A 21102-nucleotide genomic window follows, 5' to 3' on the forward strand; every position below is an offset into this window, starting at 1 on the left:
CGAGGTGTCCTCAAGGGGCCTGGGATCTCAGCGAGATGTCTTTGATTGCTGAGGTTAATGATCTCTGTCGGACTCTTCAGTCAGTTCACACACTGCAAATGGAATTGAAATTACAGAAGTGAGATCCTTCTGTTATTGTGAATGATTCAACAGGTTAATCGAAAGTTAAAGTTGGTTTCCTAATATTTTGGTCTCTACTAGTAGAGTATTTGTAATATTATGTCGGTAGCTAAGTATATTTCATGATTAGAAATGTGCAAAAGCTTTAAAAAAAACAGAGGATTCATAGACACAGTCAGGCAAACTCATTCAGGAGTTTTTGACATAATAAAAATCAGGCTTTACATTTTCAAAGCATAACATTACAACAAGAATTGTTATTTTTTTATTATGTTTGCACATGCACATGATGCATTGCACCTGTTTGCATAAATCTCCAGAACAGAAATCTAAACACTGGTTCTTGTGTTACGTTGTAAGATTTTTAAAAGAAGTGATTTTGGATTTCTCTTTTTATTACTCAAACACACGGGTTTCATGACTTTGTGAATGTATTTGATTTCAAAAGTGGGGACACATTTTGTGCATCAAATGTTAATTTTATATATATATATATGTATATTTTGTTTATGAATGTTGATGCAAGTGTTTACTTTGAGACTAACTCTCTCTGTGTGTGTGTGTGTGTGTTTGTAGAAAAGTCTCCCTGCGTTGCGTCTGTCTCTTCTGAACAGCCAGTCTCTCGCTCAGCCTCTGCAGCCCAACAAAACCAGTGTGACTCCGGTTCAGACGAGTGTCAGTGTGCGTCCACACCTGCCCAACAGCACCGCTGTACTGCCACAAGTATGCACTGAGATCCCCTTTTTTATATGCTTCACTTTTCTCTTTCTCATTCATATAATTCAGCAGAAACAATATATGTGACTCTGGACGTCAAAACCGGTCAGTTTTTGGAAATTTAGATTTAAACATCATCTGAAAGCGTCCATTGATGTATGGTTTGTTTGGATAGTACAATATTTTCTGAGATACAACTATTTGTGCCAAAAAGAATTTTGATATGGAGAAAATCGCCTTTAAAGTTTTTCAAATGCAGTTCTAAGCAATGCATATTACTATTTACTAATATATTAAGTTTTAATATATTTACAGTACAAAATATTTTCATGGAACATGATCTTTACTTAATATCCTAATGATTTTTGACATAGAAAAAGAAAAATCAATAATTTTGACCCATATTATGTATATTTGGCTATTGCTACAAATATGCCCCAGAAACGTGTAGCTTTTTGTGTGCTCCAGGGACACATATAACCATACCATAAATCTTAGATATCTGTTAAATTAAATAGTGACCCATCTGACACACTGATTTAAAAAAGTGGTTTCAGATGCATTCTTAAATCATAAACATGTTAGAGACGTATTGTAAACACTAATAAAATGCATCGTCCGGATGAAAATGCACATATCAAATAGAAGTTTCTATTATGTACTGTAGATGTGCTTATTCATATGAATAAAAGCGTTTGATGTACCCAGAACTTTTATTAAAATGAAATAGTCTCATTTGGAAATCATAAGCCATGACCTCATTAACATATGAGCAGCCATATTTGCATATCATACTTATTGTTTAATTAAAAGCTTGCTTAAACCATTGTTATTCATTTTACATGCAAAGATTATAGATAAACATTAAATTTTTTACTATACATTGCAATTAATGCATGTAAATGAAAATCAATAAATATATATATATTATTTCTGATTATTATCAATGTTGAAAACAGTTGTGCTGCCCAATATTTGTGTGAAAATTGTGATACTTTTTTTTTCAAGATTCACAGATGAACAGAAATTTCAAAAGAACAGCATTTATTTGAAGTGAAAAAACCTTTCGTAACATTATACGTGTCTTTTTTCAATTTAATGCATGTTGCTGAAAACAAATTTCTTAAAAAAAAAAAAGAAGCCTTTTGACCATTAGTTTTATATTGAATATCTTTAAAAGGCTGAATATCGTCCAGCCCGAAGTGTGCCATCATGGACCTGAATACTGACTCTGAGTTTGTCTCGTCCTGTCGTACCTGGGTTTGTGTTTTGCGTATTTCCCCGAGGTTTGTAGGCTCTGAGCTGTAATGCAGCGACAGTCTGTCCAGGCACAAGAAAACAAGTCAGAGAAATATGCAGGCGGAGGGAAAGTGGAGTGGATGGATGAGATCTGCTCGGGGCATCTCTGAGGGTCTCTGTTAGTGTGCTTCCTGTTTCCTGCCCTTCTCTTCTCTTTGTCACTACCTTGTTTTCTTCCTCTCTCTCTATTGAGCCTTTGCATTTCATACCACAACTAGAAGTTTATTTTATTAACACCCAAATTCATCTCCAGGACCACATGATGCATTTATTTTAAACTCTATGAATACAGGACAGACATCTAGAAGACTACGTGAAATCATATAGACTCTGTTCTTAACCCTATTAATCCTGACTTATGAAATAATAGTCAGAAGTTTAAACTTTATGCAAAATATTTGTTAAAATTGCATGTGCTTTTTGTAGCGTGTCATAATTAATGCATCAGGCTTTTATGGTTCGTATAGTCTGAGAATATGGGAAAAAAAACAACAACTTGATTTTATGCAGAGACTCAAACTGAGCAAAAATATGCATTTTGGTGCAGATGCTTATACGTATTAAGATGAAATTCTGAAACTTATGATGTAAATCAATGAGATCTTTATAATAAGCTCAACACATTCTCATATATAATGCTACAAATATCAGTCGTGGCTCTATATCTCCAGTAATACGATGAGACTGAAACGATCCGCACATAGAACACAGTGATCGAGAGCTGAAGAAATCAAGGCTCCTCAGAAGATGTGAGATGTCCTGGAGGCTTGTGAAGATCATCATTGAAAGTAAAGCTTCTGGAAACAAATGCTCCTCAAAAGATCCTGAGGATCAGATTTGAGACTCTAAAACATGATTGATGGAGAATCAGTCCAGGAAGAGTTCATCTGGAGATATTACTGCAGTTACTCTGACCTTTACTTGATCAAAATCACTCAAGATTTGACACAAGCTGAAGTTTGTACAATTACACTAAAAGAGCTTTGACTGGATCTCAATAAGAAGACATGCAGTAGATTCAGTTTTGATCGTGTTGATCATTTAGAGGCTTTAGAAATATGCACATTCAAAACGATACAGCAGATTTTATAGGGCTGCTGATTTCGATTCGAGACACAAAACAGCTGTTCAGATATCGATGTAAACTGTAAATCTTGAATGTTTTTAGGGTATCAAGAGGGCAGTGGGTCCTGGAGGTCAGATACGGATGCCTGTGGTCATCACACAGACGGTGCGAGCAACAGGTGAGCAAACACAACACAGACGACCTTCACATCTAACAAGCCTTCAATTATTCATTCATTCCTTTATTCATGTGCACACATACAGGAGTCTTTCTTTTCCTGTCCATCTTAGTCTGATATGTTATATTTAGCCCTTAGTGTGGATTTTCAGTGGGAAAGAGTCTAAAAATACTGTGTTCTGTAGCTGTAGGCTTAGAACATGCCTCTTAAAATCACGTTCAGATGGACCCTGGCAGTCACTCTGTGTGTGTGTGTGTGTGTGTGTGTGGACACATTGAGGAGTGTATAGAGGAACTCTGAGAGACAGACTGAGAGAAAAATATAAAAAAGTGGCGAGATGCATAAAGACAAAAGCAGATAATCAGTAAAAATGCCTGTCAAGAAAATGGAAGGGACATATTTAACCACAGTCAAAAAAAAAACAAAAAAGAGAAATTATTATTTTTTACGAATCACTCATTTTACTTGAAGCTTTTTATATATAATGCATTAATTATGCCTTGTAATGCATGTAATATGTATTGATTAATTGTTACACCTTTAGTGTATAATGCATTAAAACACTTAACAAGCGACCAGTTTCAGATTTAACAAAGAATTTGCAAATATTATAATGCATTTTAACCTTGTTTCAATTATGAAATTAATACCTATTTAATGCATTATACATAAAGGGTTCAAGTAAAGTGTATTTGACGTGTTTGTTATTTATTATTAATGATTATTTAGTGCTATTATTTTTTTATTTAAAAGAAAATGAAGGCTGTGTCCATCGTGACATTATTTTCATGACAATTAAGCACATTTCCCACCAAATTCTCATTAAAGTGTTGCAAAATTACATTATTGTAATGCCAAAAAAATGATAATGTACATTTTTGTTATATATATATATATATATATATATATATATTTAATAGATTAATAATTTATAATGTATAGATTTATTTCGAGATTTGTAATGATTTATATTCTTTTTATTTATAGATTTATTTGTTTGGATGGCTTTGATTTTTGCTAATTTAATACAATACATCACAAATCACTATATTACAGCAATGAGAATCTGTATAAGAAAAAAAGTGAGTTACAAAAACTATCTAGAGGCATTACAGAAATGAGACTTTTGTGGTCAAATTTTTTTAATTGTCCAAAAAAAAAAAATACTATATATATATTTACATTTACATTTAACCATTTAGCAGACGCTTTTATCCAAAGCGACTTACAAATGAGAACAACAGAAGCAGTCAGGTCAACAAGAGAACAACAACAGTATACAAGTGCCATGACAAGTCTCAGTTAGTCTAGTATAGAACGCATAGGTAGGTTTTTTTTTATTTATTTATTTATTTTTTAAATAAAATTAAAAGAAAAGAAAAGGAAAAGTGCTAGTGTTAGTTGGTTAAGTGCAGGCGAAAAAGATGAGTCTTTAGATGTTTCTTGAAAATGAGTAAAGGCTCAGCTGTACGAATTGAGATTGGGAGGTCATTCCACCAGCTGGGCACAGTCCAGGAAAAGGTCCTTGAGAGTGATTTTGAACTTCTTTGGGATGGTACCACAAGGCGTCGATCACTTGCAGAGCGCAAACTTCTGGAGGGCACATAAGATTTAACCAATGAGTTTAGGTAAGTTGGTGCCGTGCCAGTGGTCGTCTTGTAGGCTAGCATCAGTACCTTGAATTTGATGCGAGCAGCTACTGGTAGCCAGTGTAACTTGATGAGGAGAGGAGTAACGTGAGCTTTTTTTGGCTCATTGAAGACAACCCTCGCTGCTGCATTCTGGATCAATTGCAGAGGCTTGACAGTACATGCAGGAAGAGCCAGGAGAGCATTACAATAGTCCAGTCTGGAGAGAACAGAGCTTGGACAAGAAGTTGGGTTGCTTGCTCTGACCGGAAGGGTCTAATCTTCCTAATGTTGTATACGGCAAACCTGCAGTCGTTGTAGCAATGTGGTCTGTGAAGCTTAACTGATGATCCATCAAAACTCCTAGGTTTCTGGCTGTCATCGAAGGAGTAATGGTTGATGAGCCCAGCTGTATAGAGAAGTTGTGATGAAGCAATGGGTTAGCTGGAATCACCAGGAGTTCTGTCTTCGTAAGGTTAATCTGAAGGTGATGGTCATTCATCCAGCTAGAGATGTCACTCAGACAGGCTGAAATGCGAGCAGCTACCGTCGGGTCATCTGGTTGGAATGAGAGGTAGAGTTGGGTGTCATCAGCGTAGCAGTGATAAGAAAAGCCATGCTTCTGAATGACAGATCCTAATGATGTCATGTAGATTGAGAAGAGAAGTGGTCCAAGTACTGAGCCTTGAGGAACCCCAGTAGCAAGGTGGTGTGACTTTGAAACATCACCCCTCCAAGACACACTGAAGGATCTGTCAGAGAGGTAGGACTTAACCCACAGGAGTGCGGTTCCAGAGATGCCCATCTTTCTGAGGGTGGACAGGAGAATCTGGTGATTAACAGTGTCAAAAGCAGCAGAAAGGTCCAGTAAGATGAGTAATGAGGATTTTGAAGCTGCTCTTGCTAGTCGCAGGGCTTCAGTAACCGAGAGCAGAGAAGTCTCAGTTGAGTGGCCACTTTTGAAGCCAGATTGGTTGCTGTCCAGGAGGTTGTTCTGTACAAGGAACATAGAAAGCTGGTTGAACACAGCTCGCTCAAGTGTCTTTGCAATGAATGGAAGAAGGGATACCTTCTTCCATTCTGTAGTTTTCAAGAAGCGCTGGATTTAGAGATGGTTTCTTGAGCAGTGGGCTTACCCGAGCCTGCTTGAATGCTGAGGGAAATATTCCAGAGTGAAGAGAGGAGTTGATAACGTGAGTAAGCGAAGGTATGACTGAAGAAGTGATCGCTTGAAGGAGGTGAGTGGGGATCGGATCAAGTGGACAAGTAGTAGGATGATTTGACAGGAGAAGTTTGGAGACGTCCTTCTCTGAGAGTGGGGAGAAGGAGGAGAAAGAGTGTGCGTCGGTCATTGTGAAGTTGTCCTCAGTCTGCGGTGTGGAGAATTGGTCACTGATGGATCTAGTCTTATTTGTGAAGAAAACTGAAAAGTCGTCCGCTGTAAGAGTCGATGGAGGAGGTGGTGGCGGCGGATTAAGAAGAGAAGAGAAAGTCTTGAAGAGTGTCCAAGCGTCACAACAGCTGTTAATTTTGTTGTATTAGTAGGATGTTTTATCCATGAAGACATTTGCAGAGAAGGAAGAGAGGAGAGACTGATACACACTGAGGTTGGTAGAGTTTCTTGATTTCTGCCATTTCCTCTTTGCAGCCCTGAGTTTAGAGCGATGTTCACAGAGAACCTCAGACAGCCAGGGGGCAGATGGGGCGGTGCGTGCTGGTCTAGACAACAGTGGGAAAAAGTTGTCCAAGCAAGATGTTAAAGTGGAGCAAAGAGTGTCCGTAGCACTGTTCGTGTCCAGAGGAGAGAACTGAGAGAGTGCAGGAAGCGAGGATGAAACCACAGAAGATAGGCGAGATGGAGAGAGGGAGCGTAGGTTCAGTCGAAAGGTGACCTGCGTTGGAGTGTGAGGCACTTCAGGAGTAAGTGCTAGATTAGCAGTAATGAGGAAGTGGTCTGAGGTGTGCAGTGGAGCAACTGAAGAGTTGTCCACAGAGCAACAGCGCGTGTAGATGAGGTCCAGTTGGTTGCCTGATTTGTGAGTCGCTGTAGTAGACACTAGCTTGAGATCAAATGAGGCGAGCAGAGTTTTGAAGTCAGCAGCCTGGGGTTTATCTAGGTGGATGTTGAAGTCACCAAGCAGTACCAGAGGAGTACCATCTTCAGGAAAGTTTGATAGCAGCACATCCAACTCCTCTAAGAAGTTTCCCAATTGACCTGGGGGACGATAAATGACCACAAAGTGGATTTTAACAGGGTTGGTTACAGTAATGGCATGCGATTCAAATGAACCAGTAACTGTAGGTGATGGGTGAAGATCAAATTTCCATTCTTTTGATATAAGGAGACCCGTCCCTCCACCCCTCCCAGTGGTACGAGGAGTGTGGGAACAAGTGAAATTAGCGGAGAGGGCTGCAGGGGTGGCAGTATCTTCAGGTTTGATCCAAGTCTCTGTCAGTGCCACGAGGTTGAGACCAGAATGAGCAGCAATAGAAGAAATGAAGTCTGCTTTGTTAATTGCAGACTGGCAATTCCAGAGACCAACTGGAATAGAGAGCGTAGTAGTAGAGGTCAGAGGGACAGGCCGTAGGTTTGTCAGACAGGCCTTCCTGCGATGTACATAGCGCGCTCTCCGAGTGTTAGTAGTGATAGTAGAGATCTGAAAGCACATAGTGACTACAAGTGTAATAGATATTTGAGAACAAGGTATACAAAAATTAAAGAAAGAGGAGAAAAGCAATACTCAAGTGCCCTGTCGGTGTCCTTGCTCGGTGGAGTCGCGCAGGTAGAGTCGATTGTCTTTACACTCGGTCTTCACACGAGGAGGGCTCACACGAGGGCTGCCGCGGTGAAACTTAGCACTTTTGTATTAGCCTGATTACCTGTGATTGAAGTCAGCTGGCCACGCCTCACTATTTAGCAGATCGAAACCAGGCAGTCCCGCGAAACCAAAACCAAGCACCACTTTCAGCACGTATTAACCAGGGTAAGACACACACAATTTAAACCAAAAACTTTCCTAGCAATGACGATCACACACTAGTCGGATGAGAAAACAAGGCAAAACACTCACAAGCTGCTGTCCTTCTCTGTAGCTCGACTATTTCTTCTGACAAGTGCTTTCCAAACAGCTAATTAAGTACTTTCACTGGCTTCGGCCACGCCTCACTATTTAGCAGATCGAAACCAGGCAGTCCCGCGATAGGCAAACGCAAAACCAAGCGCCACTTTCAGCACGTATTAACCAGGGTAAGACACACAATTTAAACCAAAAACTTTCCTAGCAATGACGATCACACACTAGTCTGATGAGAAAACAAGGCAAAACACTCACAAGCTGCTGTCCTTCTCTGTAGCTCGACACATATGAATATGTGTGTGTGTGTGTATAGAAAATTGCAATGCAGAAAATCTTACCGTTTCTAAAACAGCCATCATTTTAATGCAGAATATGATGTCTTGGTGTGAAATGTGACTGGGCTGAGCTGGTTGAGCTCCAGACAGAGGCAAGTTTTATATAAATAGGTGTCTACGTTCATGATAATGCTGTCTTGTCTTTTTCCAGGTACTTTAGGGAAGCCTGCGGTTATCCAGACGGGCAAAAGCCCTGCGGGCGTCACCACACAGCTCTCAGGAAACCAGAAAAACAAGCTGAATGACCCGGGGGGAAGCTCCTTCAGGTGTAGTACCAGCCGCTGGCACACGGGGGCAGCGTTTCACCGGTCCTGGGGCCTACGCTCTCAGCGAGGGCCGACCGATGCCTCTCATCCGTCTTATGCTTGCTTTTCTCTCTTGTTTGCTCGAAACAGTCTCTCTGAATATCTGTGAGACCGAACACAAGAAAGAGCTTAAGCTTTAGTGTCTGGTTTACCGGACTATGTTTACTTCTTTTATTTAATGTGTGTGGTCATTTCAAAACAAGCTAAAATAAAATTCTTCATGCTTAGTTCATGTTTACTAATGAAACCTAACTTTTTATTAATATAAATTTTTATTTTAAGTCAACCATAACAATGCTATCTTATATATATATATATATATATATATATATATATATATATATATATATATATATATATATATATATATATATATATATATATATAAATAATGCTTTTGTAAATATGACCAATTATTAAGTAGCTTAAGTTGCTTAAAAAATACTTTTTTATACCTTAAAGATAATAAAATACATGAAAATCAAGTATTTCAAATACTTTGTTTGCTTTAAAAGAACATTTTATGTGAACACCAGAAAGACATTTCACACGAGAGACAGAGCTTAACGTTAAATTGGACATTGATTTGATCCAATAATCAAATTGATGCCAGGTAATTTCAAAACAAGCTAAAATACCTAAAAAATAAATATCAAATGTAAAAAAGTAAAAGTACAGTAGTTTATACAGTATAACTTTGATAATTTAATATTCATTCATACATCATGGCTTTACAGTAAGATACTGTATTTAGCCCAAAGTGTGATTATCGTGGTGACCAGTGAGGGTTTGTGAGAGAGCGATTGTGTTTTATCTTTGTGTGTGTGTGTGTGTGTGTGTGTGTGTCTCACAGGTCACAGAGTTCACTCTCTCTCTGCCCAGGGCTTCAGCTGCAGGCGCTGATTGATAAACCAATAAATCTTTAGCAGTGTGGCTAATTAAGCTGTCAGGTTTGCTCGGTACTGACGAACCTTTTACCCGAAGGCGTGCTTCGTGACCATGATGTTTTTGATTGGCTGCATCGGGTAACAACTGATTCAACTCGAAGCTGTCTTTTAGTTTAGTTTAGTTTAGTTTAGTTTAGTTAATGCACTAAAATTTCTTAGCACTTAAAAACATAAAATTTCCTATTTGGCATAAAAACTTTTCTATTGCTGTGGCTCATTCTGAAAAACACTAATTATGAAATATTGGCACACGACTCATCATGTACATGTGTTATTTTAATAATACTATTATATATTTATTATTATTTTCAATTATTTTTGTTTTCTTTTTATATGTTTAATTTTGGTTTTATTATGTTTGTTATGCGATTTTGCCATTTTTATTCGTTTTTTAATATTTAAATATTTTTAATATTATTTTATTAGAATTGTTTTTAGGGAAAATGTAATGAAATATATCTTATTTCATTAAAAAAAACAATATACTTAAATATGATATTAAAAATATTGAAATAAAAAAGCAATAAAATGTCAACAACTAATAAATAAAACTAATGAAAAAGTAATACATTTTACCTTAAATTAAAATGCAAACCGAAAATAGAAAAAACATTTAAATCTAAAATTTTAAATTCAAAACATCAAATATCAAAATATTAAGCTTTCATAATTTTTGTTTGTTTTAGTTTTAGTCATTTTACTTTATTTTACTTGTCACTCAAACACTTATTTCAATTAGTTGCTTAAACTTATTTTAAGTTAAATTTTTCATCATATATTTATAGTTTTTTTTATTTAATTTAATTTACCAACCGTTTATTAATCATTTTAGTTTTAATCAACAATAACAACACCCATTTGTATCTATTTGAATATTTTAAAGTAAAGTTCAAATATATTGCGTTAATGATCCATTATTATATAGGTTTGTGTTTGTAATGATAAAACCTTTCATATTCATCCGGAAGAAGGAGGCGGGAACCGGCGGACAATCAAAACAACATTTTAATAAAGCAAAATAAACACAAAACAGCGCACCAGCCCCTCACGGACGACTGGTGCGCACAAATAAAAACCAAAACACAACTAAAAGCCCAGGCCTGGTCCTCTCTCGTCCTTCACTGTCATCGCTCCAGTTTTATATCCTTCCATCTCCTCCATGGGCCTCGAGACCGGTGGGTCGAACAGGTGTAGCTCATCTCCAATCACTCCACCGGCCTCGCTCCCATGTCCCTCGGCCCCGCCCCCCTCGTCACAGTGTTGATTTTGAGTGTCTTTTCCAGTGCTTCTTGAAATAAGCAGATCGTTTGCTAAATGATGCACGCAATACTTCTTGAGCTCAAAGCTTATTATAAAACGTATAATATATATATATATATATATATATATATATATATATATATATATGTTTGTATAGCTTATATATTTCAAATACTTATTTTTGCTTCAAATGAACAATGTAATGAGCGAGTGAATACTCATGACTTCTACACCAAACTATTGAGTTGCTCTCATTGATTTCTGTGGCGAGTGGTGGCAGCTAGGCTAACATGCTAACTCTGTGTAGTGCTAATCTCCTCTGTCAGCTCCCACTATGGTGTCAGGACTCATAGACACCGTGCCCAGCCTGGGACATACACACACACACACACACACGGGCACCGGGGGTGGCTGGATGCGGGCGTGAGATGCCAGGGGGTCAATGTCAGAAACAGAGGTCCAGACACGGATGTAAATGAGAGTGGAGCTGAGTGAACTTTGACCTCTGTGACCAGAGCCATGACGTTTTCAGCAGTGCCTCGGGTGCAGGAGCTCCGCCGCTCTCCTGCTAATGTGGACATAATTAGGACACTGTTACCAAGTAAACAGGAAAAACGGAGAGAAATGATTGGGTGGAAAAGCTGCCAATCACACTGATGGACTGACACACCTGCCTATTACATGTTAAAAAGCCAACTTTTTAGTTTTACTATAATAGTGTTCATTAATAATATTGAATCAGCTTTTATTTTTATGTTTTAATTTTTCAACTTTTTTATTAGTTTAAGCTATTAAGCTTTAATTTATTTTTGTTTCAGTTCTAATTTGAATACTTTTGGCAATGTTATTTTTATTATTATTTATATATTGTTATAGTATTTATTAATATTTCGATTTAGCTTTTATATGTTTTAATTGTATTTTTTGTTAAAGTTTTATTAACCTTTTATCATTTATAATTCTATTTAGCTTTTTTATACTCGTGTTAATTTTTATTTTTATATTTTTAGTTTAATTTTTAATACTTTCTTGTGCTTTTGTCATTTTCTATTAGTTTAATATTTCTATTTAGCTGGAATTCATTTCATTTGAGTTTTAGTTTTAGTAATTTTATGAGACCTGCCTAAACGTTTTATTTCAGGTAGATGGCAAGGCATTATTTTCAAGTTCACAGTTTTCATTAATTTCACTTAAAATGATTTTTGGAAGAGAAACCGACATGCACTAATATGTTTACACGAGATGCACTGTTTCTAATTCTCCTGTTTTGTTAAATAAAGTCCTCAAAATGTGAAGACCGCTTTCTAGGCGTATTTCTGGGATGCAGGATCAGTCAGATCCGACAGAACTCGTTTTCACATTCTACCATTCATTTAAAAAAAAGTCTGTCAACATTTGTTTCATTTTATTTTATTAATTTTTTTCTTACATGCACATTCCCATTCTGTTCATAACACATGCACGCAGGTAGAAGACCAATAACATTTCCATATGCATTTATAAATAACTAAATAAATAATTTCTTCAATTATTTTTTTGCTCATTCACATTCTGTACATAATACATGTAGTGCACAAATAACTTCTCCATAAACATTTATTATATTTATTTTTTTAAATGCATGTTCCCATTTATTTATTTATTTATTTATTCAAATTTTATTTACTTGCATGCAGATTGCTGTTCTGTTCAGAATACATGTGATGCACATGTGTATTTAACAAATAATATATCCACGCTCTTTTATATTTATTTATTTTTTAATTACATTTTTAATGTTGATGTTTAATAAAATATTTTAAAATATGTTTTCAATTTTTTTTTAATAAAATTATGGTGTATTTACAGAGACGATGATGACATCAATGATGTGGCGTCTATGGCCGGAGTGAACCTCAACGAGGAGAGTGCACGTATTCTAGCGACCAACTCTGATCTGGTGGGAACGCAGATCCGCTCCTGTAAAGACGAGGCCTTTCTGTCTACAGGTCTGCTACACCGGCGTATACTGGAAACAGGTACAGCATCTCCACAACCACATAGTGTTAAATATGTGTGTAGAATTATATAAGACGCTTTCACAAGGACACAGAAGCCCATCTGTGATGATCTGGAGTTATTCCGGAGCTTTTGTCCTTATTGCTTGCTATATCAGAAATGTTCGACTCATCCTTCCATGTTTGTGCAAATAACGAAATGTAATGAAAGTTGAATGTTTGTCCGCCTACATTTCCATCGTATCCGTGTATCTGTCAACATGCTTATTTAACCAGGAACATTCCTCAGCATATGACCACCAACATTTATATCCAAACAAATGCCAGAAAACACACTACCATTCAAAGGTTTTGGGTCAGTAAGACTTTTTATTCAGCAAGGACGTGTTAAATTGACCAAAAGTGACAGTAAATGCATTTCAGAGTTCTATTTCACATACTGTAAATGCTCTTCTTTTGAAGTTTCTATTCATCAAAGAATCATAAAAAAATAAAATGCATCACGGTTTCCAACAAAAAAATATTAAGCAACATTGATAATAATCAGAAATGTTTCTTGAGCAGCAAATCAGCATATTATTATGATTTCTGAAGATCATGTGACACTAAAGACTGGAGGAATGATGCTGAAAATACAGCGGAGCATCACAGAAATAAATTACAGTCTAACAGAGATTCACAGAGAAAACGGCTGTTTTACATTGTTATGATATCTCACTGTTTTGAAAGTATTTGTGGTCAAATAAATGCAGTCTTGGTGAGCAGAAGAGACAAAAACATGAGAAATCTTAACGATTCCAAACTAAAAATAAAAGTTGGCATTAAGCTAATGAAGTTTCACATTGAACTGCTAAATTAAGTCCAATTCCTTTCACAAAATGCTTTTGTTTAATGTAAGATTCAGACTAGAATATCATGACTTTTATGAAGTTTTTTTTCTCACAAACTAGTTTAAACTCGATGTGCAGCACTGGTTGTGTCACCCTTGTGTTCGGTCGGAAGCCCTGGGGTGTCTGTAATTCAGTGATTCTTCTCAAAGGTTCAGGAGTGTGTGTGTGTGTGTGTGTAGGACGATGTAGCGCCCCCTACTGGGCCGTGGCGTAGCGGCGTTGATGGGCTGCTAGAGAACATGTAGGTGACAGCAAACCAAGGGAGGCACAAATCCTGCCAGCTCGGCTCAATCTGAGAGAAATGCACACACACACAAACCTCCTAAAACTCCCTGTTTCACCTTCAAACACAACAATCACATCCGTTACACTCGCTCATGCTACTTTAAACAGTTATCATGTATTATACTTTTAGTCAACATGAAACATGCTTTGTATTTTGTGTGTGCATTCCTGTCATTTAAACATTATAGCATGATCATAGGTTCGATTCCCACGGAAAACATGAAATAATCAAATGCACTTTGAATCAATGTTTTGTTTTGCTTGTTAGTTTGTTTTTGCAAAGCTTTAATTTAAACAAAAATATAACATTAGAGAACAAAAAACATGTGGGAGAATACAGAGAAAAACAAAACAAAATAAATGGCTCATGAGTTTGATTACCACGGAAGGGATTACCCAATAAAATACATAATTTAAATGCAATGTTTTTTTTTTTTTTTGCAAAACTTAAATTTGAACAGAGATAAATATAATACAGATAGATACATTTATACAGAGATAAAAAAGTAAGTGGGTCATGAGTATGATTCCCACTGAATGCATTATTCAGAAAAAAAATGCAACATTAGAAAGAAAAAGAAAAAACCTGGGGGAAAAAGTGGGGGAATTCAGAGAAAACCAAAAATGGGTCACGGGTTCGATTCCCATGGCAACAATGAATTCTAAAAATGTATACCCTGAATGCAAAGTTTTTTTTTAATGCAAAAGTCAAATTTTTACAAAACTGCAACATTAGAAAAAAAAAACAAGTAGGGAATACAGAGAAAAATAGCCAATACTGCACAGTTAGGTTTAAACTGAAGGTGTCTAGCTTTGTAAATCTGTTGTTTACACATCATACAAAGACATCATCTAGCACCTTATAGCCACCTTGAATGGAATGATAATCATTTTGGATAAAAGCGTTTGCCAAATGCATTAATGCAAGTGTACTTAATGTCATTCATGCATGTTGCCCTAAGACTGCCAATTGAAGAGTCCAGATGCGTGTGTGAGGACTTCTGTCCATCTGGAGTGTCTCATGTAAACCATGTCAGATCAGAGTGATTGTGTGGTTGAACTGCCCCGCAGGATGGTTTTCCAGCAAGCGCTCCGTCTGCAGGGACTGAAGCTCTTCTGGCAGATTGTTTATAGGTGACGGGAAGCATAGGTTGATTTTGATGCTTCTAAGTTTTTAAACACAGGTAAACCTGCATGAAGACATTTACAAAAGCTTTTATTGTCTGGAAAAGCAGCTTGTTTTTTTTTAGTTCCCCTAAATGCTTTTAAAGAGCCGTGGACTTCAGAAAATCTTCATGTTTTGATATTTCTATGATGTTTTTAGCCGTTTAGTTGTTCCTTTATAAGATCTCGTTTCCATTCATTCATCATTAAGTGGCTGATTTAAATAATTGGTGTGATTTCCTTAAGATAACAGTGGAAGGAGAACTTATGTTAATAGCAAACTGAGATGGGCACTCGAGTTGCATTTTAATAGACTTAAGACTCGACCTGAAGAGTCTTCAGGCTTGACTTGACTCGACAAGAAGGACTCGTGAATATTTTAACCACAACTCAAGTGTTTTATCTTCAACTACTGATATCATGAAGAATGAACTTGGGTGTTAACTTAGATGCTTTTACTATATGTCTGTGTCACATTTTACATGTTATTTTATTTAAATATAAATACAACAGGAACTTCATCAAGATCGGCTAGATGCAGTGAATGTGGGAAAACAAATAAAGGGACTGACCACATAATTCTTCAAATGTATTACATCTTAGTATGCATCCACAAAGGTTAATAACATTAACATCAAATATGATGCAGTGTGTCCTGTTAAAAACATGAAAATAAAATCTAGCTTTAAACCGAGCATGACGTTTAATCAATCCAAAATGGCTTTTTTAAAGATGTGTATGTGTGTGTGTGTGTGTGTGTGTACATGTTTTCTTCTATCCTGGTGGGGACTTCAACATGGGGACCTTAATTGAAGTCCCCATGGGGAAACAAGCTTATAAATCATTCATTCAGATGCAGTTCCTAATAAAAGTAATAATGTCTACCTAATGTTGTAATTGGTGCTAATTATGGAAAAAATAATAAGAGTGCTGTTTTTCATGAATATCGGCACGGTTGTAATGTGATATAGATTTTAATACAATAGTTCAATAAACAAGAAGTTAATATTATTTGAAGTTTTAGACACAGTCTTGACTTGTCTGCTATGCTCAGTTTCACAAATGAAACTGGCCTCCTCAAATTAATAATTTAACAATTATGTAAAATAAATTTTTACATAAATTGTAATTTTATATCTATGTATTTTTGTATCTTGGATTAACTCTGTGTACAGGTAGAGGAAGACAATTTGAGCTTCAATTATTGTTGTATCCCTGGAACATATTTTATCTTAATAATACAACTTTGTAAATATGATTTTTAAGGCCAAGAATTTATTTGCAGCAACTCATTAAAAATGACTGCAGACTCGACCCAGACTCCAGCTTAAAGACTCGAGACTTGACTCGGATTTTAGATGAAAGACTTATCCTTTAATTATCCTTTAAAGTAAAAACTTGCAAGAAAGTGCTGATTTTCTTTTCTTCGTTTTTCTCTTTATTTTTTCTCCTCAGTATCAGTCCAATAAAATGGAGGAAGTTGCTTTTGATTTATAATCTCTGTGCTATTCATATATCTGCAGTCAAAAATCAGAGATCTCAGTATGAACTCAGAATTGCTCGTTTTTTAACTCTATGCAAGTACAGACTTTGTATCTGTTTTTGTGTTTCTTAAGAAATTTTAGGAGAAAAACTGAGACAGAGTTTCTTGAGCTCTTCTGGGTGGTTGGATCAGCTTTGCTGACCTTCCAAACCACAGAGGCTCGATCATCCAAACTCAGAAATTTCAGGAAATCAGGTTTGAAGATGCAAAACATCCTCTGAACATATGTGTGTTTTAAATGCAGGTCGTGTCGGTTCATCATAACAACTCTTTGTTGTTTCAACACACATTGGACCTTTTTGTAGCAGATTTATAAGACAGGACAGATGTAATTTACTCTCGCTGAACTTCCTTCCAAACATCTGCACGGTGATGTGTTTTGTTTGATTATTGATATTTTTTCGTAACATCTGCATCTGTTTCTTTCTTGTTTCAGCGAAGAGGTTTGGAGTGACGGACGTACCGCTGGAGGCTGTGAACTTCATCTCTCACGCCACTCAGTCCAGATTACGCACGGTGCTGGAGAAAGTTTCCTCCATCGCCCAGCACAGAATGGACTCGTCTAAGGTACCAGACTTGTGGAAGAGATGCTTTTAATTATTTAAACACAGTGTTGGGGAAAGTTGGTTTTAAAAGCAATGCATTACAATATGGCGTTACTTCCTAAAAAAGTATCTGCTTTTCATGGAAAGTAATGCGTTACATTACGTTACATTGCTTTTGTGTTCGTTTTTCTCATCTGGGCTGGGCTTCCGTGTTTGTTTTTAATATAAAAAGTTTTTTTTTGGCAAATGTAAAAGCCGTTTCACTCTGAAAGTGAAATGAATAAACCTCAGGCTGAAGAAAATATAAATTCACAGTCACACCCACATTGTTTTATTCGTCTGCTCATAGCAAAAACGAATCAAACATCATTAACATGAAAATTAATTTTCATTTGCATTCTGACTGGCTGTTGCATTGAATAACTTGACTGTTTTTGTTAATAAACTTTCAACTTGTATGCATTCTATTGTTAGCTCATGTCTATGTGTGCAGTTTTAATATTTAAATGTATTCGATACATGTATATTTTTCATTGTTAACACACGCAATCGTATTGTAAAAGTGTTGCTGAAATGCTGCTGTTTAAGTGAAACTTTTAAGCACATAATTACAAAGACACTGAAGTAGACAGGTAAACAATTCAGTATTCAAACCCACAGCCAGAGAGTCCCACACACGCTTTACCCGCACACATTAAACACAAGAGACTCGCGTTAACGGAAACCCACAAAGGAGGAAAAGCAGGTGGTGGAGTGCTTTAAAAGCTGTTTATTTGTGTACATGGCGAAGAGGAACGCCATCACGGACGCACGTTTTGTTTTTCTGTTTGGTCTGTGTTGTGGCTTTTGTTTGCGTCTGGTGCTCTCCGTGCGCTTCTTTATAAATGAGCCGTACGAGACGCGTCTGTGTGAAGAAACTGACATCAGCAAAAAACAAGAGCGTCCTGAAACCGGCACGGCTGACTTCATAGCCAACAAAGAACAGGAGAGACGGAGACAGGGATGAGAGGAGAGACGAGCTAATCAGAAAATGAAAAGAGGCAGGGATAGCGCAGGAAGTGCTGAAGTAAACATGTTTTTTTGCATCCGACCCATAAACTTCCGTCTCACCTGCCTAAGAAGAAAGTTTTCATCACGATTGAGTAATAAACACTTAAAATGTGTATGGAAACTTCTCCTGACCTCTTTCTCTTTGCAGGAAGATGAGGGGCACGAGCAGGCGTCTGATGTGCGCTCGCAGCTCAAGTTTTTCGAGCAGTTGGAACGGATGGAGAAGCAGAGGAAAGATGAGCGAGAACGAGAGATTCTCCTCAGAGCAGCGAAGGTAACCTGGCTCCTCGTGATCTCTTAGATCCTCTCGTTTCTTCAAATACATGGGTTAGATCACCCGACCTTGTTAACTCTTAAAAATAAATAAAAAATGCCAGCCACCACAAGTATTTTTGGTGATAAAAGTGTAATGGCACCCAGAATATCTTGTTGTATGAATATCTGAACATGCATTATAGCAAAAACAAAAAACAGTCTCTGGTTTTAAACAACAACAAAACCTGTATAATTCTAGCTTCATGCAATCTTTTTTTATCAAAGTTTCAAGCAAATATTTTGAACAAAAAGCTGAGAAAATCGCGTTTTTGTAAAAGACTACATCTGGATCAGATTCAGAACGATGATCAACACATAGATGGAGTCGACACATTCAGAGCATCACAGTCCTGAACCACTTCCTGGATCGTTAGGCAGTTTTGATTTAAATAAGGATTAATGTTTGATGATCGCATTATTTTACATATGCATCTGCTTACCAAAGTTAACCATGGTTTTACTACAAATAAAACCAAAAGACCATGGTTGGTATAGTTAGTTTTGCCACATTAACCATAGTTTGACCATGGTATTTGTAGTAAAACTGTGGTTATACAAATGGTAATCAATACACCAAAAAAGCATGGTTGCTACACTTTTACAATGGTTATTTTTCGAAAAATGTGATTCCTTTTTTCTGCTTCTTCTTTGCGTGTTCTGATCCAGACATTCAATCTTCTTTCAGTAAACACGGAAAGCCGGAAAATTTTGTCAATGGAAAGAGTTACTTTTCAAGTTGCATCTATTGAAAATCATGTTTCTTTAATGAGCTAAAAAAGCTTGAGTCAGTTTTTTAAAATCTATAGACATTTTCTTATTGAAATTGACTTAATCTTGTGTAAAATTAGTTGCATCATTAAATTGTATTTCATTTTTGATATTCAGTTGTCCATTAGCTGCCCTGATCGCAAGTTATCAATATCTTGATTGATCAAATCAGTCAGACCAATGAACCTCAAAAATTCATCTTATTCATCAGGATTTTTCAAACTGGGATTCATGAGTTGAATTAAAAATATGAAGTAATTTAAAAATGAAAACAATTAAAATATTTTATTTTATTTAGTATTATTTAATATACTATATATTTTATTTCATGTCATGTGACCAATAACCAACATCAGAGAACCGTGTACATTTGATTGTAGTGATAAATGATTGTAATTTTAATTTAAAATGTCATGTTGAGTCAAATATTTTAGGTCAAAGTGGTCTTTGTTTGAGAATTGATTAGGTTTTATAAAACACCAGCCAATTTTTTGGGCCACATGTTGGTGCAATGTTATTTCAGATATTTTGCATTAATAAAAGTAAATAAAATTATCAGATGGCTGAAATTTTTAATAAATCTGGGATTTTCATTGCTTTTTCGCCCTTTAGAACAGGATTATTATAAATTAACTAAAAATAAAACACATAACAAATAAAAAATCAATAAAATAAACTTTTAAATAAAGTAAAATTAAATATAAAAAGCATGTATATATTTCAGTTAGGTGCCAAAGCAACATTTTTCTTTTCATTTAATTTAACAAAATAATAATAATAATAATTTAAAAATATATATAATATTTTATAAAACTCAATTATAAATTAAAAAATAAATTAATAGTAATAATACTAATAATAGTGATAACAAAAATGACAACAGAATTACAAAAACTTTAAAGTTAAAAGGAAAACAGTAAATACAAAAATAAAAACTATATAAAATATAATTCTTATTGGGATCTTAATGATGACATTAGATGAGCTTTGGAAAGATATGAATGAATGTCTGTGTACATCAAGTCAAAAGTATTCTTGTATAATTTCAAAATAAAAAAATCAAATAACAGATCTCTAATTTCTGTCTAAATCAATCTGCAACATATTTTACAGATATCTAATTACAATAGCAAAATTAATTTGCAATGGTAGTTTACCCAAGAGTGTTTTTGGCCTGTTATCTTTGGTCCGCACCCATTGATGGAGCTCAGCGTGCTGGGACTGATCACAGATGTTGAGGATGTTGGAATAAAGTTTACCTTTATGTCCAGTGCAGTGCGTCTGATCCTGTGAGATGACCAGGAAGCCCCAGGAAACACAGGCACCACAGTAAAATATTTCAGCTTGTTTCCGTCATTAGTTAATATAGCTCAGAGATGATGACCCGCCGTAAAGACTAATTCGCATGGCCGAGTCTCGCCTCCCTTCAGCCTAATGGCATCATTATGCCAAAGCTCGGCCGCGCGGGAGATTATATCTCCCAAAACAAGACAGTTTAGCTCGTACTCGGGCGTGAATGGCCACGCCGACCTCTGTGACTTTGGGCCTGAATGAGACGTTACGCAAGCTGAAGTATCACAGTTGTTAGGGATTTCAACTCCGCTGAAGCCTAA

The 21102-nt window shown here is 36.1% G+C and overlaps 1 protein-coding gene across 2 annotated transcripts in view; it reads left to right on the plus strand.

Annotated features, from left to right (window-relative positions):
- LOC132156400 (transcription initiation factor TFIID subunit 4-like) overlaps nucleotides 1–21102 on the plus strand; it is an 86179-nt gene that overhangs the window by 18548 nt on the left and 46529 nt on the right. For both annotated transcript variants that reach the window (XM_059565400.1, XM_059565401.1), the window contains 6 exons: nucleotides 697–843; nucleotides 3305–3380; nucleotides 8572–8686; nucleotides 12781–12950; nucleotides 17248–17378; nucleotides 18555–18680. In XM_059565400.1, the coding sequence (XP_059421383.1) occupies nucleotides 697–843; nucleotides 3305–3380; nucleotides 8572–8686; nucleotides 12781–12950; nucleotides 17248–17378; nucleotides 18555–18680 (765 nt within the window). The remainder of the gene's footprint in view (nucleotides 1–696; nucleotides 844–3304; nucleotides 3381–8571; nucleotides 8687–12780; nucleotides 12951–17247; nucleotides 17379–18554; nucleotides 18681–21102) is intronic.

Source organism: Carassius carassius, chromosome 13, assembly GCF_963082965.1.
Source record: "Carassius carassius chromosome 13, fCarCar2.1, whole genome shotgun sequence".
Taxonomy (NCBI): Eukaryota; Metazoa; Chordata; class Actinopteri; order Cypriniformes; family Cyprinidae; genus Carassius; species Carassius carassius.